A 15,787-nucleotide genomic window follows, 5' to 3' on the forward strand; every position below is an offset into this window, starting at 1 on the left:
TGTAGCTATTGTAGTGCTATTTTTCCTCAAATACAGAAGCTGGAAAACACCACTCATCTCCTTCCTCTGTAAGCCAATATCAAGTCCAAATTCTTTTGGATTTGAAAACAAGAATTTCAGAGTGGTGATACTGGCTGATAACTTATACTGAAAGGGGGTCCAAAATAATAAAAGTACTGGGTCCCAAAAAGCTGAGCTTGATTTTCCTCTTTCCCTGAACAGTGTAATATGAGGTAACGGTTCCATGATAACCAAAATGTCCCTAACTTTGTGTTGCCATGTGCTCCCTTGCTCTGGTAATCTTTCTTCTGATCCCAGAGCAGCGCTCAGATCCTGTTCACTGACATCTATACGACTATCTGTGACGTTAAGTTTTGGTCAGCTTAGCTCCGTGAGCCAAGAGCAGAACGGGATGAACACCAACACCAGAGCAATGAAGGGCTGAGGCGTGCCTGGTGGGGCGGTGTGACCGAGCAGCCCTGTGCTACGGTGACACCAGGGAGCCTGAACGCGAGAGTAACACCATAGAAAGACTTAGGCTAACCTAACGGAGGAAAGCAAGCCTTTTTTTTTTAACGTCTTTGCCTGTGAGGACTTTTGTTGGCTCTATGGAGATCTAGCTAGAATGCTGTAGATTTGTGTGCATTTTGGCGAATTTGAAATTTTCATTTAGATTAATTCAGATTTTAGAATTTTATAAATAGACATCTGTAAGAACCTCAAATTATTGTAAATCAACATTGAATTTGAGGAGAACGCTGGGATGTAATTTTAGAACATTTTAATACATTTAATAAATCATTTTTACCTATATTGTTAACACTACTATAAGTATGCATATTAAGAGAATGCCAAAATCTAGTTTATATTTCACTGTAATTGCCATTTTTAAAAACTGGAACTTTGCTCAGCTAACATTATAAAATATCTTTATTTGTATTTCCAGTAAATTTCTGACATCCATGCACTGTTGCAATTACACTATTCAAACTGCAGAATACTATTTAAGTCTAAAAGAAAGCCAACTACCTGTTGTTTAAATTTCAACATTTTTAATGCAAAAATCACACACATACATTAGATTAATTATTTTAATGGTAATTTCTATATACTTCTTTTTCTAAACAAAAGTTTTAGCTCAAATTACCTTTCATAGTTCCTTTCAGAAAATAAGGGTTGACTCAAGGTAGTAAGCTTTTTTAACCTAGCGACTGGCAGGATTTAAAGAGTGGCAAGTTCCTATACAGCAGAATTTACAGTCCATTTCTTCTGCAAGGACTGTAAGTGGAACTGAAAGTTTTTCAGATGAAGGGTTTGTTGGGACATTGTGTTATTTTATTTCTGGCTAATCTGTTTTATCACAAAGCTTATTAATTTTACTAATGCCAAACATATCAAGTATGATTGACAAACATTTGACAGGGGAATGCCTGCTTCTGAGCTTCAGATTTAAGGCCTGAGCGTACAAAGCCTGTCCTTATTCCCACTGCATTTTCTGTAAGGAACTAGCATACACTTATTTTCACCATTTTTTTATATTTGCCTGGTTTTCAGTCCTTTCTAAAGGAGAGCATAATAGATGGCTTCTACACTCCTCCTTCAGTACTGTTTTGTTTACGTGAGCTATAGAGAATTAAGCTGTTCTGAAAGTTTAAATTCTGAAAGTTTAAAGCAAACCAATGAAAACTTAAAACATGGAAAGCACTTGACTGACCAGCAGAGCCGAACTAAGGAGCCCGCAAGCAAACCAGGTGCTGTTCTTAAAAATTAAACATCAACACTTTGATTTAAAAAAAATTACCCGTCGTAGGCCAGCGTCAAACCCTGAACCGCGTTTTGTGCGGAAACGCTGCCTCAAGATGCAAAAAGGGTGGTCTGAACTCTGCTAGCAGGGTTTCGGGGGGGGGGGGGGGGGGCGCGGGGCCGCAGCGCCGCAGGCCCCAGGGGCTGCCCTGACGCCCAGCGCGGGCCACGCGCGGGGGACACGGAACAGCCCCAAGTGCGAAACCTGCGGCAGGACAAAGTCGCGCGGGCAGGGCCGCGCTGCACCGCGCCGCCTCGCCGCGGGCGTCGCCGCCGCGCTGCCCCGGGCCGCACCTGCCGCCGCGGCAGCGCGCTCCGCACCCTGCGCTCCGCACTCCGCGCCGCGGGCACATGGCGAGCGCCGCGGGCGGCCCGTGGGCGGCCGCGCTGCAGCTCCGCGCCCTCTTCTACGCGGTGCTGCCGCGCGAGAGCTCCTTCCGCACGCTGCGGGAGGTGCCCAACTATGTGGAAAAGGTGAGAGCCGCCGCGCCGCCGCCGCGCCCGCGCCCGCCACCGCGCGCCCTGCGCGGCGGTGCCGCTCGGCCCGAGCCGCACGCGGCCCTTGGAAACAGTCTGCGCGGAAGGGAACCTGAAATAAGATTGCGCAGCGTGTCTTTCACTTCCCAGTCCTGGGGCAAGTCTGGATTCCCCGTTTAATGCTGCCTATGGAACCGTGCGCGTTTCTTTCTTTCTTTCTTTCTTTGTGTATTTTAATGCCTTCTCTTGATACCAGTAGCTGGGGTTTTGAGATAAGCTCCCCAAGTAACTGAGCACTGATGCTAAAATGTTTCAAACTGGCGGTGCTGCTGGATGTAATGACAGCAAACTGGGCTGAGTAACACAGAAAACATGATGCTGTTTTATGTTGTTCAGGTCAGCTTTCTACCTTATGGTTCTTAAAGCATGCAAAAAGTTTCTTTAAAAAAAAAAAAAGTTTAGGAGAAGGAGAACAAATATTGGTGGTGGGGCAGTGCGGTCTCCTAGAGCTCAAAGGCAAGAGTACAGAGGTCAAGCATGAGAAATCATTTGACTGCAGCCTGTCAGCAGGCAATGACACAACCCTCCCTTCTTCCCTCCCTGCCAGCTTATCCACGTCCATGGCGGCACCTTTGCTCCCTTCTCTGCTACCTGTTGCACGCATCCTGGCTCCCAGCACTCGCTTCACCTGGAGCTGATGTGAGTTTTGCACGCAGACCACAGATAAGCTCTATCTTACCCTTGTTAAAGGTAGATTCAGTTGAGTTCCTGCTAAGATCTGCACTTGCATTCGCGGGTCCTGATAGCTCTGACTAGCTCCTCTGCCAGGTAAACCCTGACTTGCTGTGCAGCAGCTGCTATTGGGTTGTGACGGAGTGTCATAAGTGGATTGGGCAGAGAATTACAGCAGAGTCAGCAGCTTTCTAGGTACTGCAGTGTGCAGCAGCCCATCAGTGACTGCTCTTATCAGCAAACATTGCCCTTCTGGATGGGGTAAGCAGAGAGCTGCTGCAAACCTAACTTCTCTGCACAGTGGCTGCCAATGGGCTGCTTTCCTCACTGGCATTTTGCACCCAAGCTTTAGTGCAGTGATCAAGGGAATTTGTCTACGGATGACAATTTTGCCTACTCAGCTGATCTCTTTCCATCTCTGTCTAATCTAAATCCCTTTTACTGCACCCACATTCCCAACTGAGTATCATCCACTTCCTTGCTAGCAGTTTTCATTAATATTCCTGGACTTCCTTCTCCAATATGGATCTGTGCAAATATTCAGCTCAGACCTGGGCCACACCTGGAATTTCTGCTACTGGGCATGTAGACTGGATTCACAGCTGCAGAAGTTTGGTGAAGGATTCTTGATCCTACTTCTTTGTTTTATAGTAGTGTCCACAGGCTTCTGCTGTTGTAGAGATCCATTGTGATAAGCTTGTGAGGGAATATGTAGCTATTAAAAAAGCTACAATGAAAAATGTTTCCCAGTATGGTTATACTTTCCCATAACTGCTTTCTTGGTTTAGTTGTTCCAGAAAACCCTCCGAGTGGAGTTGTTGCCAGAACAGTTATTTGCTGCTTAGTTAGGCTAGTGTGTGTAAAAGAAGTCTTTTAGTGGTATAAATGTGATAACTCTATAGCTTTGGTCTGAATTTATGGAGTGATTACACCTCTTGTTCCAGCAGTACCTTTATGGGCAGAAGTTAATGTCTTCAGTCCATCTCCAGCTGCTTGTCACTGCTGCTTGTTTGACCTGCTCCTCTGTCAGACTCATCTGGACTGCTCAGGGAACAACTGTGAGAGCAGCAGATCCATCAGATTCAGCAGGGCTAGATAAGGATTAACAGGGATTAATAGTGGTGTGATGAGCAGTTCAAGGAGGGCTTGGAGTGGTAACTCCTTCTGTTGATACAGCTACAAATAGAGTGGCTGTCTAAGCTCAGCCTGATGTAGGAGGAAAGTTTCTAATGTAGAGCTGCTGGTAATAAATGACAGGCCTCAGCTCATACAATTCACTGCCTAAAAGACAATATTGATGACATAGGGGTGAAACAAGCTACTGATTAAATTAGTAGCTCCTAAACATTTCTTCAGAGCTACCATATAGAAGTGGGATTGGAGCAAGGATTGCTCCAGTGGCTCCAGGGTTTATCATGTCTATCAGCAGGATGAAGGTGTATCTAGCACAGGAGATCCCATGGCTACAGCTGCAGAGGGAGGCACCCTCAAACATTAGGCAGATGACAGCACCTCCTAATTCACTCAAATATTCAAATAGTCCTGTTGAAAACATGGGCTGATGGGCTGCCAGTGACTAGCAGCAAAATTCTGCAGCAGTGCCCAGGGAAAAATCACCCTTCCAGCTGGTCTTCAAAACCCTGGGGAGAGGGTTTCAAATCCAGGACCATAATTAAGGAATTTATTTTCATGCAAACTTTTGACATGTATAATTTGAAAGTCATCATTTCCCTTGTTTTTGGATATAGAAAACAAAGTGCAAGTCAACTTTCTTTCTCCAAAGCCGTACATCCTGTACTGTTGCAATGTATCATGATGCTTACCTTGCCCTTCCATGAGCATGCTCTTTGCTACGGATATAAGAAGTTTATGCTTTGCATTCTCAGTTTCTTGGATTCTGTCTTACTCTATAAATAGGCAGATCTAGTGCTTCTCTTTGCCTGCCACATACAGTTTTCATAAACAGTAGTAACTTTGCTCCTTGTTATATTCTGGAATTACTACTTGGGCTGCATAAAGACCTTTCTGTAGTCACTCAGAAGTAGTCAGCACTGTTAATCTCAGCTATTCATAATCATTCTGCTGAAAGCCCCGAAATGAAAATGTTAATTTAATAATCACTGTTTTTCTTTTCTGTTTACTCTTTGCTTTTTAGAGTCTGCAGATCAAGTTCACATTTACACTCAGTTCACATTTTTAGGCTTCACTCCTAAATAATGAGACACAGAATGTTCTTATTTTGTTTTACGTGAAAGTTGAGATTCTTATAAGGACCTGGGACTTTAAGAAAACAGAAGCTATTTCAAGAGTTGCCCTAAAATCATGAATTTATGCTGAGTTTCAACTTAGATTATAATTTTTTGCAACTGTGTAAAGTAAAGGCTGATTTTAAATGGTCCTTTGCATTCTGTAAGAACTGATAACTTGTGTATAAGGGAAGCCTTCCCGTTTGGTGTTCAGAATAAGACTTTCAAGTTACAGATCAGTAGTTCAAATAAACCACAAAAACTAATCCAAATCCCTCTTCAGTGTCTCTGGTGATGGGTGAAGAGAAAGAAATTGGAAGCAGAGAGCGGGTAAAACGTTTATAGATCAGAAGATGTGGAAAGGGGTCAGCTTCTGTCTCTGGCTTGCGAGGCCAACAGTGGCTTTTTCTTAACTTTGTGTTTTCTCCCACTTTGTTTGTAGGGACACTCCTTGAAAAGTTTTTCAGAGCTACCTGTCTCCTCAGGTTTCTTAAATGACTAACTTGTTATTTTGTCTGAAAAACATAACGATTAGTCTACTGAAGACTACTGCCTGTCTAGCTGACTGTCTCCTCTTTCCCTGTATTACCTGCATTATCCTTCTGCTGTCATTATATCTCCTGCTTAGACTGTAAGTATGTCACAAATCATTCCTTTCGTGAATTCCTTAATGGGCAGGAGGTTGAGGCTGTCTGAGTGTTTCTCTGCCCTCCTTGTTGTAGCACTCCCTACTTGTGAGTCAAAAAGCATTGTCAAATGCTTGGCTGTCTCACAACTTCACGGTAGGAAGAAAATACTAAATTACATCAATGGGAAGGAAGCGGTATTAGTATGTGTTAGTATAAAGTCAAGTGTATTAACCATTTCAGATGTTGTTAGGCATCATATATTTCCTATTCACTCTTTTTGTTTTCTAAGTAAAGGAACCCAGCTGGTGTTCTGCCCTGAGCCCAGGGAATTTGCAGTGAAGCTTCTGCCGCTCCATAACTTCAAACTGCCTATAGGCTGCACTAGAGCTGTCTCCTGATATTGAGGTCAATTGCTTCTTAGTAGGCTATACTTTTTATCAACACCCTTTTTCTCTCTGCTGGATGCGTAGATATGCTCATCTTGCTTGCTATTGATCCTTGTTTGGCAGGTCAGGAATCTGTGTTTTTTGTTTTTTGTTTTTTTTTTAACCACATCAATCTAAAAATATGTTTAAAAATATCTTTTCTGCTTAGGAATGAAGCAGATAGAGGAAGACAAGAAATACATTTTACAAAGCTTCAGTAATTTTAAATGAAAGTTTTTGTTGTTGTTGTTGTTGTTGTTTTTTGCATAATTGGGTTCAAATAGTCAAAGTTTTACCACATTAGTTTTGTTCAAGGGAGGAGATCTTTGAGTACTGTTTAAGCTTAATTCATAGGTCTACTATTGCTTTCAAAAGGTTTCACATAATCAGTTACTGCATATCCAAAACAAGGCTTTAGGTGCCTAAAATGCTGTCAAAGTGCAAGTTAGGCATCTATGTTAAAAAGTTCCTTCTTGATATTAATTTCTTCTCATCTGTTGTTGTAACCCCTCCCTGACTTGCTGCAGTTTATGAACTTTCACATTTCTTAGACACTATAAATCTATAAATCTCGCTATTTGCATGGTTTGAATCATCCCATTCCTTTTTGGCTGAGTAATCTGGTATGTATCCATCTACGTCTCTTTAGTGTCCTAGTCTGGTAGGCATTCCCAGATCATGTCTGACTTGGCCTCCTGAATGCCCTCCAAAATGCAATGGCATTTGTGGTGGCACAATGCCTCTTCCATTAAAAAATGGTATGGAAAGGAGCAGCAGCCTCTCTCCTACAGCGATGCAGTTTGGGGGGTTCACTCTGTGGATCTGTGCGTGCTTGTAGGTCACTTGCAGGGGGCAGTGATAAGTGACTAAGGACGGCAAGTTTGGTTGTGTGATGCTGCCCAGCGTTGTGCAGAAAGCCCCCTTGTTGTTACATTTCTCACACCCTTGCAAAACATGATGGGAATTCGATGTCTTAAGACCTCCAAAAAGGAGTTGAAGTGTTTCCAAGGCCACCTAAAATTTTTCTACAGAGTGAGGGAGGCAGTTGAATATGTTCCATGCATGGAGAGATGTAATGCAAATAAAATAGCCATTTCCTATATTCCTTGCTACAGATCTCTTTTAGATTTTGGTGATGGTGCAGATACACTTCCACTGCCTCATCATTCTTTCCACCATGAAATGCAGGAAATGTTAGGATTCCACTGTCCGTAAAAATACTTATGCTCTACCAATTATGACTATTCAATCCTTTTTGTCTTGCCTATGCTGATGATAATTTGGGAACAGATATAACATACCTTTCTTTTCTGAGTGCTGTTCTTGTGTATTTTCAACTTGCCTGTTGATCTGGGACTCAAGATGGAAAGTGTGAATCCTAAGCTGAAGTGGTGTTGTGAGTGAAAATTGTTTCAGTCTCACTCAGCAATACAGATTTCTGCAGAGAGGCAGAAAAAGACTTTACAACTGGTCAAACCAATATATATATAAAAAAAGTGAACATTATATCATAGTTACTTGGTCTTGAAAGAGAACCTGTATTATGACCCTGATGGAAAGGGTTTCATTGGGTTCTCTGATGAAAATGTCACATATATGAGCTATTGCTATTTGCAGCAGAAAGCGTGGCAAAAGAAATGCCGAGTAGAAAGAAACTTAACAACTCAATTTAATATATATTTCAGATATTATTGTTGGATGCCAAATTCAGTGGCTGAACAAGTTTAAAAACAACTTACCTGTCAAATTGAAAGTAGATTCTATTTTACCTTGTGGTTAGAGGAGTCCACAAATGCTGCTGCTCTCACTGATTTACTTAAGTATGAGAAATATGAGTTTGGAAAGATTTTTGTGTTTTCTTTTGGTGCCTTTTAGCAATTTTTATTTTATATAAATATATGTATTATTTTTATTTACAAAAACATGAGAGGGAATGAGATTAGTGCACTGGGATTTATGCTGGTAGTATAAATTAAATGGAAGCTTTGGTTGTTCTCATTCATAAAGTCCATTAGGAGCTTTACTGTATTTATGAGGATGCAATACTAGCTAGAAGGGTGCCAGCCAACATGAGAAATACTCAGCTGCATAAACTGTTGCTTGGAGATGTGTCTAATTCTATTAGCGTTGTGACTTCTTTTCTTCAAATTCTTTTTCAGAGTATTCCATTCTTTGTTGGTTTTATAGTGCTGGAGTTTGCTGTCAGCTGGATTCAGAAGCGAAAGCTGTCAGGTCGGATCAATGATGGCATAAGTTCTCTTTCTTTAGGTATCCTGTCTCGACTGCCAGAGTAAGTAAAAATATTGTGTTAGCTTAAAGTTGTTTTTAATCACTAAGAAGGAAGAAAAGAATTATATATAATTAAAATTATTATTGCTAACCCACACTGATTAAACAAGGTTTAATGGTGGATTTTACTTTGCTAGAATGAAGTTGCATAAAGAACATAAATGTCTTTCTGATCTGTAAGACTAAATATAATGCTTGAAGGATATTTTCCAACTCCATTTATATTTGTAAATATCTTGGTTGTCCCTTTTTGCTGATTCTGGGACTTGAGTTGACTTGACTGTATCTTCTGTTAGACTGTATGTTAAAGTCTGAGTTTTCTTTCATTAACTTTCAGAAAGAAGTAAAAAAAAACCCCAAACATGTCTATTATTTTCATTGGTCTTTAAAAATAAAATTATACAAATGTAATCAGATAGATGATAGAATTTTGAATATGCATGTAATCTAAAGTTCTTTGAATTCACTCATAATCTTGTGTTTAACTTCAGTGGAATGTCAGAGATTTTGATGCCTGAAAGAAATGCTATGAACATGATCATCTAATCATCTCCCCTGTGCAGAGGCCATAGGATTTCCCAGAATTAGTTTATGGTGGACAGAATTATGTGTTTAAAAAATACCCAGTATGGATTACTAAATATCCAGTAATAAGGAATCCAACAAAGTCTTTAGATAATTGTTCTAGTTGATAATTGCTTTTAAGAGGTATCCTGTTTTGGATCTGCATTTGCCTGATGTGAGCTTCCAGACAGTAGATGTTTCTACATCTTTTCTGTTAGAATGGGATTACATTTCTGTTCCCCATGTATGAATTTACACGTTACTATCAAATTACATATAATCTATTTGTTACATGAAGAAAAGGTTCAACTATTTGAATTTGATTATATGCTGTATTTTCAAGTCTTTTAAATTATTCCCACAGTTCTTTATTGAGCCATCTCCTGTTTTTCAGCCTCCTTCTTAAAGTGTTGATGCCTCAGCTACACTCCGTATTTCAGAAATTGTTACATCAGTGCCAAATAATGAAGTCATTTGTTCTCTGTTTCTGCTCATTGTTCCTCCCTTCATATATCCCAGGTCTATGTTAGTACTTTTAGCCATCCTTTATCCCCAATATTTTTTAGATTCTGTGGCTTACTTGCCTCATTTATAGGCATATGTTCTTATATTTGGCCACACTGAAATATGTGGATGTTACATTTGGTGATACTGGAATACTCTGAATCAGTGAAATGTTGTCTTTGCTCCTTACAGTTCACTTGCTTTTGTCATTGCAAAGTTTACCAGAAATCTTCTGTTTCAATCCAGGTTTTGATAAAATACATTAAAGAGCACAGAGACAAAAAATTATTCCTACTAAAAAGTATCACCCATTTTCTTCATACTTACATTCTGAAACATGAAAATCACCTACTTTGTAATCTATTGAATGAAAGCATGCATGGCATTTGCATGATTTTTAGCTTTGTGATCAAGAGAAGTTTTGACAAGATCTATAGCTGCGCCTTTAAATCAGTTACAAAGACAATTTATGACTGATCATCTTAGTTTTCAGTAGAAATTAGTATGGATGAAAGCATTTAAGAAATTGGGTAGATATATTAAGAATGTTACTTAGATACACTCTCCCAAACTCTTTATATATCTGCAAATGAGACATGAACTTTCATCATGAGATCAAAAATAATGTCTAAGTTATTTGAGAATTTCATGAAGCTATTTTTGCAACTACTGAACAACCTATATTCAAATCATTTTGTAAACTTTCTTTTAGTATATGACTTGTGAACATGATCTTGAAGAAGAAAAATTTAATTTTTGTTATATTTTTAAATAGTAATAAATGAAATATTTTATAAGTACATTAGACTTGTGTGCACCAAAGCCTTTCACTGTTGAAGGCTTACTCAAATTTGCATGCAGCTAAAATTTAAAATGTTCAAATGTAGTTTCTTCAACAACTGAGTTTTCTAGAGAGCTTGCACTTCACAGGCTTCCATGGTAACCAGTTCTTTTTCTGATCTGAAATATCCATGACTGATTAAACTAAACAGGGGGACCAAGATATGTGTTAGGAAGTATGAATGGTTTTGTGAAGGTCTCTCATTTTTGTTTTAAGAATACTGAAATGCTTCAGACATGCTCATTCCTGGAAGAAGTGCTGTTAAGGAAACAAATGGTGCATGCATGGAGCTCTGCTTTGCAAAGTGCTGAGGACCTTTATTGTTGTGGCACTCAGAACTTGGCTGCAGAATTTGACTTGGAGGCTATGCTGTTATCACCAAGAAGTGTTTTGCCAGGCTGTTTCAATAGTGAAGCAAATGATCCTTAAGGGCACGGACTTTGTTGGATCAGGAAAATTGTCAGGATCCATATGCTTACCCATTGATACACCAGCACAGGAGTTTTCTTCCAGGTCACTTGTGCTGCTGTCTCATGGCTGGAAGCACAAGACCCTTCTTAGCTGTTCTTTTTTTGAATAAGAATTCTGAAAAAGCTTTCAACTTTCTGACCAAAAGTGAAAGAAGCAGGCAAAATATAGATTTTCTGAATTATTTAATTGGATGTTAATTTCAGAATTATAATGATGACTGTTTAGCATAACACCTCTTTTATAAGTAAGAGAAGTTATGAATAATAGACTGGCTAAAGAGGCTTGAACTGAAAAAACAGAACCTTTTACCCTTCTGTCTTTTTCTGTTTCCATGGTGTGAAAGAACTGGGTCAGAAAAAGAAAGAAAGTGGGGGGAAAAAAAGTGCAAGCAGAATCCGTTGCTGAGATTTTCACTTCAGTCTTTCCTTTTCAGCCAGAAAAAAAGGCAGGGAAATCTGACAGAAACTGCTAAAACAATATTTCAGCAGAACCCACAGCATCAGGGGAAATAGTAGTGCAAATCATTAACAGCTGAAGGTTAGATTAACACACCATTGATTGTATCCTCTCCCAGGGACTAATTTTCATTTTCTCAACTAGCAGCAATGGTTTGCCACTTCCTTAAAAAATCTGTGGTTGAATCTAAAATGGTGTACTTCAGTCTGTTAGTTAGAATGAAGCTTCGGATGCATCGCTGCAAAGAGGTTTTTACATTTAATGAAAAAATTAGGAGTCACAGACCATATTTAGGGTCTGAGTATACTTTTTCCATTTTACAGTCTGTATAACAGAAGTGCTGCATATCTTGAGGGAAAACAGTATTTTTTCAGTATTTCTTACTTCAGTGTTGGAGCAAATGCAAATCATAAATCAATATTCACATGCCAAATATTAAAAATTTACATGTAAGAAAAAAAGTCTAATCAGACCAGGCAATGTGTTTTGCTTTTAAGCTTATCAGACTCAAGAGCATGTAGTAAGTAGAGCTGTTTTTTGTGTTCACACCACTTCTTGTAAAATAAGCCATACATTTCTTAAATATAATTTTCTCTGCCTGCATGCATACTATGCATTCCTCTGCATGTATGAATACTAAATGTTATATGCAATGAAAAGTAATTTTGGGGAAGGGGAGAAATTTGAATTACTGAGCTTGCTCCCAGCATCTTAAATGTTGGTGGTTAAAAAATTTCTGAGAACTGTTATTTTAAATAAATAAATAACTTTTCTGACTAACCATTGCCAGGAGGTTTGAAATGCTGCATTAAAAATATTCTCCCAAGAGAAAGTTTATTTCGGGTATAAATATCCACTATACAAGTATGTGCATTATTTCATACTGGTCCATTTCTTCTTTTAAAGCAGCAGAACATAAATCAAATCAAAATGTGTTTGGGGGATAACTGAGGTAGGTACATTTTCAAACTAGTTGGGAAACTCTCTGTTCTTTATGGTCATGCTCAATTGTCAATTTTTAGTGTTCAACTCTGCAGCACATAGTCATACAGTGTGTGTGAGTGTATTTATATGACTAACAGTTTTGTCAGTCAAATTCTGCAATGGACTTTTCCATTTCTAATGAGGACATACAGTTTTTAGATATTCTTTATTTTGAAACAGAGGACATCAAAGTTCTCTCAAGTGTTGTTGAACATTAGAAAAGGATGGGGAAGATGCTTTTTGATCATACTGTTGCGCATCTTAAGAAATTTGCACATCAGTAATATTTGGTTTACAGGAGAAAAAGGGTTTGTACTGTTTTGATAATTTCATTGTGGTTTACAGTTTTGTACATAATCCAGCTTTTAAAGATTTTTTTTTTCCAGAAGTGAGATTGAAGGGACAGTTTCATGTACATTGTAGGCCAACACTGCTGCCAAATGAAGAAGCAGTCTTGCCTAACTTGCGCTTCTGGCTGCTCATTCCTACCTCTACACCTTCTCTCCCCTTTTGCCAGCATAAGCATTTGTGCCACCCGGTGGTGCACTGGCCCAGGAAGCAGGTCCAGATTGACAGCAACCTTCCTCTTACCCCCTCCAAATCATATTAAACTGGATCAGTTCTCACCATAGCTGTGCAAAGGCTTGCAACAGAACAAGAAATGGGCATGGAAAAAAGCGGTCAAAGTTGCAGGATAGAAAATACTTGCTTCTTTTGTAGCATTACTGAATTATCCAGTTTAAAACATATGTAAAATTGTAGTCTGAAACCAGAAATTTGCACTTCATATTTGTAACAATATACAGAATTGATTAGAATGCTTTCCGTTCAAATTGCCATAAGCTGTTCATACTCCTGAAAAGCTTGTACTGTTCTGACACAAAATACTTGTCTGTATGGATACATCCATTTAAAGCACGTCCTTGTTTCCTGAGGTATCTACTAGATACTTCACTAAGTATGGCTATAGAAAATTATAATCTCATAAATTAGTTATTATGCCTCTTAAAAGAAAACTTGATAGATGCAATTTCTCGTAAATTATATTTTCACTTCAAGACTTACTAGCTTCATTTTTTCCTCCATATCTGTTTGACTAAGGCTTTGGACAGATGTTTACTTAGAGCATGGTCAGATGTGATGTTCCTGATCCAGCTGCCCCCTTAGATCTGCCAACATAACTGCACATTTAATTGCTCACTAACCTGATCCTGACAAAGTGATCCAGCTAAAAGCAGAAACAAAAGCCCCCCAAGAACTATAAAAGAGGTGTTTAAGCTCAGCTGCATTCATTTTGACAGAACCAGGTCAGGGAGCAGCTATGCATGCAATTATGCTGGCAGGTCTGAGGGCTGGTAACCACCAGACTAGGGCAGTGATGAGCAAATGGGACCAAACTGGAAAGGTAATCACTTAACTGGGATAAATTGCAACTCAGGCTGTGGTACCATGCCCCTAAACCAATCTAACTTCTGGCTACTGCAGTTCTGTCCTCCCTGCACCCAGTTGTGTAGTCTTCCCCTTCTCTTGTGTTGGTTCAGGTGCTCATCTGATCCTGTCCTGAGGTATTTCAGTTCACTATGAGAGCAAAAAAGGTATTTGTATAAGGCTGAGAGAGAGGAAGGTGAGTGGGACTGTGGTAGCCAGCAGCTGGTTTGGCTTAGGCTACAGTGGAACTGCAGTTGTGACCATGCCCTTGGCAGCTAGCTATTGCAGTTTAAGATCTTACGTGTCGATAGGCGTTTCCAGTAAATGGGATTTTGTTAGGTAACGAGGCTGAAGAGACAGAATCTACTCACCTCCCCATTCCTCCCACTCTTCCCTTAGCATTGCTCAGTTACATAGTTCATCACAGCACCCTCGTGGCTGCATTGTCCTGTATATACTGCTAGCTGTTCCCACCTTCTGCCAAAGATTACAACCCTCAGAGCTCTGTCAGAAAAACAGGTTTTGAAAGAATTTGCTAATCTTCTTGAGATAAAGCAGTCAGAATAGGATAAGTAGTTTTAATAAGTGGGCAGTGCTGTGCAGCAGGGGCTGGTAGCATTTTCAGCAAACAAACCTTGCTCTGGAAGGGGACATAGGTTCACCACCCTAAAATATTTTTATAAATAGTTAAGCTCATGGAAGTGACTGTCTACATGGACAAATCTTTGCTTGGCCTAATTCTGTTTTTGTTGTTAAGTCCTCAATGAATTGAATTGAACGAAATCAGTAAGCATTAGGGTAACTAATCCACACAAGAATTACTCTGTTCTCACTGCATCAGTTTAACACACCTTTGTAAACCTCGTGTAAACTACTCTGTGGCTGTGGTCAAATCCACATCCAGCTGTGCTCGCAAAAGATGCTAGTGCTTCCTGCCTGCCATCAGGTACTCATCACCACCACCCTGCTGCAGCTTACTGTCTTTGCTTCTGTCAGTGGCAGGCTGTGGTGAGTCCTCCCTTGGGCATATCAGCAACATTAACTTCAGTGGCTGAAATTGTAGAATTTGCTAAACTGGTTCACTGAGTTTGAAATAGGCCGGAGAGCACCCGTGTGAGCAGGACTGCTGGCAGAGCACAGGAGTACCAATACACGGCGCAGCCAGCCTGGTGTGCGTGGAGTGCTACTTTTTTGGTGATGGCTAAGAAAAGCTCAGAGTCAGGGTTTAAAAACTTGAGTTTCTAATGAAATGACATATAAGCTAATAAACATTAAAGAGAAGAGCTCGGGAGAAAGACTTGGGAGACAGACTTGGGAGAGTCAGGATGTTCTCAAAATAATGGACTGATACAACTGGTAGTCCCTACCATAACGTTGCAGAGAGTGTTGTATTTTGTGCAAGCCGGTCAGAGAGTCCATTACTCTTTTAGGCTGTAACCTCTTACACTGAGATAGCTGCTTGCAGAATGCATATTTGTCTGCATCCTCAGAGTTTCATCATTATTTATGTCCATACAGCGGGCCCAATAACCAGCTCATTGAACTCCTATTCTTTGCTTGAATCTCAGAGCCTAACTTAGCACCTGCCAGGTCTTTATAAACAAAAGCAAGCTGTTACATTTGTTCTCAGATGTACTTGTGCTTTTCTGTAAAAATATGGGCTGTGAACTAAGTTTACCCTTGTTGGAAATATGTTCTTAATTAAATTCAATAATCTCTGTAACTCAAAAAATACACCAGTTTCTCAAACCCCTTAAATGTTGCATACGTTTTCTGTATTTTTCATTAAGATAAATTGTGTCAGTTTGCACATTTTGAAAAAAAATTCTAATGAACTGCTTCTGATTAGAGTATCCTTCTGGCTAAAGGACTTATCTTTGTTAAAAGATGTATTAAACATAAATTGGGATTCCACTAGATGGAGCACAGGGGTAGCAT

The 15,787-nt window shown here is 39.7% G+C and overlaps 1 protein-coding gene across 1 annotated transcript in view; it reads left to right on the plus strand.

The window, feature by feature from the left end:
• Window positions 1-2,154: 2,154 nt before the first annotated feature.
• Window positions 2,155-15,787, plus strand: part of AGMO (alkylglycerol monooxygenase) — a 203,602-nt gene continuing 189,969 nt past the window's right edge. The window contains exons 1-2 of the mRNA XM_067292191.1: window positions 2,155-2,277; window positions 8,472-8,602. Of these exons, the coding sequence (XP_067148292.1) occupies window positions 2,155-2,277; window positions 8,472-8,602 (254 nt within the window). The remainder of the gene's footprint in view (window positions 2,278-8,471; window positions 8,603-15,787) is intronic.

The sequence above is a fragment of the Apteryx mantelli genome, chromosome 2 (genome assembly GCF_036417845.1).
Source record: "Apteryx mantelli isolate bAptMan1 chromosome 2, bAptMan1.hap1, whole genome shotgun sequence".
Taxonomy (NCBI): domain Eukaryota; kingdom Metazoa; phylum Chordata; class Aves; order Apterygiformes; family Apterygidae; genus Apteryx; species Apteryx mantelli.